The sequence below is a fragment of the Magnolia sinica genome, chromosome 17 (assembly GCF_029962835.1).
Source record: "Magnolia sinica isolate HGM2019 chromosome 17, MsV1, whole genome shotgun sequence".
Taxonomy (NCBI): Eukaryota; Viridiplantae; Streptophyta; class Magnoliopsida; order Magnoliales; family Magnoliaceae; genus Magnolia; species Magnolia sinica.
In genome coordinates, this window is record NC_080589.1 from 15,342,224 (window position 1) to 15,344,900 (window position 2,677).

Genomic DNA, 2,677 nt, shown 5'->3' on the forward strand with positions numbered 1-2,677 from the left:
TTAATGCAACACATGACACTCATGTTCTCCAAAGTAAGGCTTGGCCACGTTATAAAGTCAATATACTCAAATTACATATTTATAATTTCTGTAAAATAATAAAAGAAACTAAGAGAGGGATCCATTTGCAGCACGATACACATGTACAAAGTATACCATTACAGTCATATTACCTCACATACCCATACTCTCGCACCAAGCCAAATACTGTGCCCACGCGTGTTCCACTACATATTCTAGTAGAAGTATCGGTAATGGATTCACCCAGCAAAAAGTAAGGCACTCAACACCCTACTTATAAATATAAGTTTTTCCTTTTTGATATTAGACTATTCCTAAAAACACCAAAAACCAAATTTTTTAACACACACACACACACACACACATATATATATATATAATTTAAAATATATTTTAATCAAATATTTTTGACAACAGACCATTTAACTCAGGCAGGCTGGATAGTGTTGAGTGTTAAACCCAAGCCTAACCCAGTATCAAGAGGACCCAACCCAACTCGACCTAACCTAGCCTCAAGAGGACCCAACCCAAATGCATGTGATTGTTCCAAACCCAACCTAACCCGACCCAAATTTACCCGGACCAAAGTCCAAATCGAGTTGGCATTTATGAACCCAAACCCAACCCAAGGACCTTGACAACACAATCCAACCTCACCCGATCTTGGGTTGAGTCAGTCGGGTTCCGGTTATGTTTTCTCTTGGATTGATAATAATGAGTGTTAGACACAATATTAATTCAATTCACACGAATTTTACTAACAGAAATTAAACATATTTCTCCAAATTCAAGGCTACTAACATACTTGTAAAAGCATAAAAATTCAAAGATTATAAATCCTACATCAGAATATTCAAGCCTACTAACATACTAGTAAAATCATAAATAGTGAAATATTATAAATCCCACATCAGAATTTCAAAAACTCACATAAAATCACACCCAAACATCCTGATATAATAGTAAGACTAACTCAAACTAAAAACGACACTAAAACCACACTATCAAAATGTGGCTATTCAGACTATCAACCTAAAATTCAAGAAAGAGAAAACCAATTACTAACATTATCACTATATAAGCAATCCTAGCCGTTGAAACTGCAGCATTTGAATTTGTGGTGCCACCAGGCGGCGAAGGAGAGTTTTCGGGAGCTGGCGTCTGGCCCAAAACCTTAATTATCATCTTCTGACCTAGCTCGCAGTGTCCAGAGACTCCACTGATGAAATAGAAAAGCCCCGGGCGATCGAGCTTGAAACTGGTGTCCCCGTTGTTGGCAAAGAAGATGGGGTGAGTGGAATTGCAATCGTCGTAGTCTTCCGAATTCACCACCATCACTGAATCTTTCTTGTACTTGAAATCTGAAACAGAAAACAAACTTTCATTTTGCTATTTTCATGGATAGATAGAGATAGAGAGAATAGACTGCATGGCATGCCAATGCGCATGTGTGAGACATCCTGACCATTCAGCAAGTTGGGTGTACTGTGTATGTTTGATAGCCTGAAAATTAGGTTGTTGCAAGCATAAGGCCAGCACCACGAGTACATTGGATATAATCAGAACCGTCCATTCTTTTCACACACATCTGGCCCACCTGATGACTTTTCACACACTATGGGGCCCCACCATGATGAACAGCACGGATCTTGTACCTCTGTTTTTCTCATGTACCTCAGAAATGAGACAAGTACATGATGAAAAGAAGATCCAATTTACACCTACCTACCATTTCTCTTAGATTGTATGGCAAGATGTTTACACTGGGGCTCATAGATGATTGAGGGCCAACCAGATGAATGGTTTTGATCATCCTACACAGCCATGTATAGGAGGGAGATTTGAGTGGGGCACCATTTTGGGTGTTCCAAATGATGCTTTTTTTTTCATCTCTAAAACAAAGGGAGATTTGAGTGGGCCACCATTTTTTGGTGAGCAGAGGATCTGGATTCATATAGTAATAGGAAGTTAGGTGAGAAATCCACCCATCCATCCATTTTGCCGATTCATCGTAGGACATGGGCCTAAAAATAGGAAAATTCAAAAATCAAGTGGACTTGATCTTTGTATGTTCCTCATTCCTCTAAAATGATCTGTAAAAATTAATGGACGGTGTGGATATAAAACATAAATCATTATGGTCCCAGAGAACTTCCACACGTTAAGAGTGTTGTTGTATAACAAGCAATCTATTGAGAGAGAGAAATCCTACGTATCTTGTTAGCTGGAGTCATCGCAAATCCATGCAAATGCATGGATGTGTAATGGAATGTGGTGAAGAACATGAAATAACAGCTCATGTAGAAATGAAACTACAAAACAAGAGGTGGGTCTTTTTCCTTCTTCCTAATTTTTTATCACTTACTAATGATATCGTCGACTTGGAATCTGTTTTTCGATGCCCAGGAATTGTATAATTTAGGTTTTTCGGAAGGTGGAACCTTCCATCCCTCCTCATCTCCAACGTCGAACTCGAAAGCAGTGGCAGTTGGTGGAAGCTGAAGAGAAGAGAAGATGGCTAGGAAGAAGAAGAAGGAGATTATGATGTTGCAGAGAGAGTTGGTGGAAGCCATTTTCTCTTTTCTTGGTTTGTGTGGAAAGCTCTATCTGGAGTTGGGGGTATTGAGAAGGGATGAGATGAGGTGGAGTGGGTAGT

The 2,677-nt window shown here is 39.2% G+C and overlaps 1 protein-coding gene across 1 annotated transcript; it reads right to left on the reverse strand.

The window, feature by feature from the left end:
• Positions 1 to 891: 891 nt before the first annotated feature.
• Positions 892 to 2,677, reverse strand: LOC131231444 (early nodulin-like protein 6). The gene is made up of 2 exons (XM_058227635.1): positions 2,387 to 2,677; positions 892 to 1,382 (listed from the first exon to the last, which is right to left on the reverse strand). The coding sequence occupies exons 1-2, from the start codon at positions 2,592 to 2,594 to the stop codon at positions 1,054 to 1,056; spliced, it is 537 nt and encodes a 178-aa protein (XP_058083618.1). The 5' UTR covers positions 2,595 to 2,677; the 3' UTR covers positions 892 to 1,053.

Excerpts from the sequence above, each read along its gene's own strand:
- LOC131231444 (XM_058227635.1), bottom strand. The coding sequence starts at position 2,594 with ATGGCTTCCACCAACTCTCTCTGCAACATCATAATCTCCTTCTTCTTC. Across the intron at positions 1,383-2,386 it reads CCAAGTCGACGATATCATTA|ATTTCAAGTACAAGAAAGAT; the intron begins GTAAGTGATAAA and ends TTTCTGTTTCAG.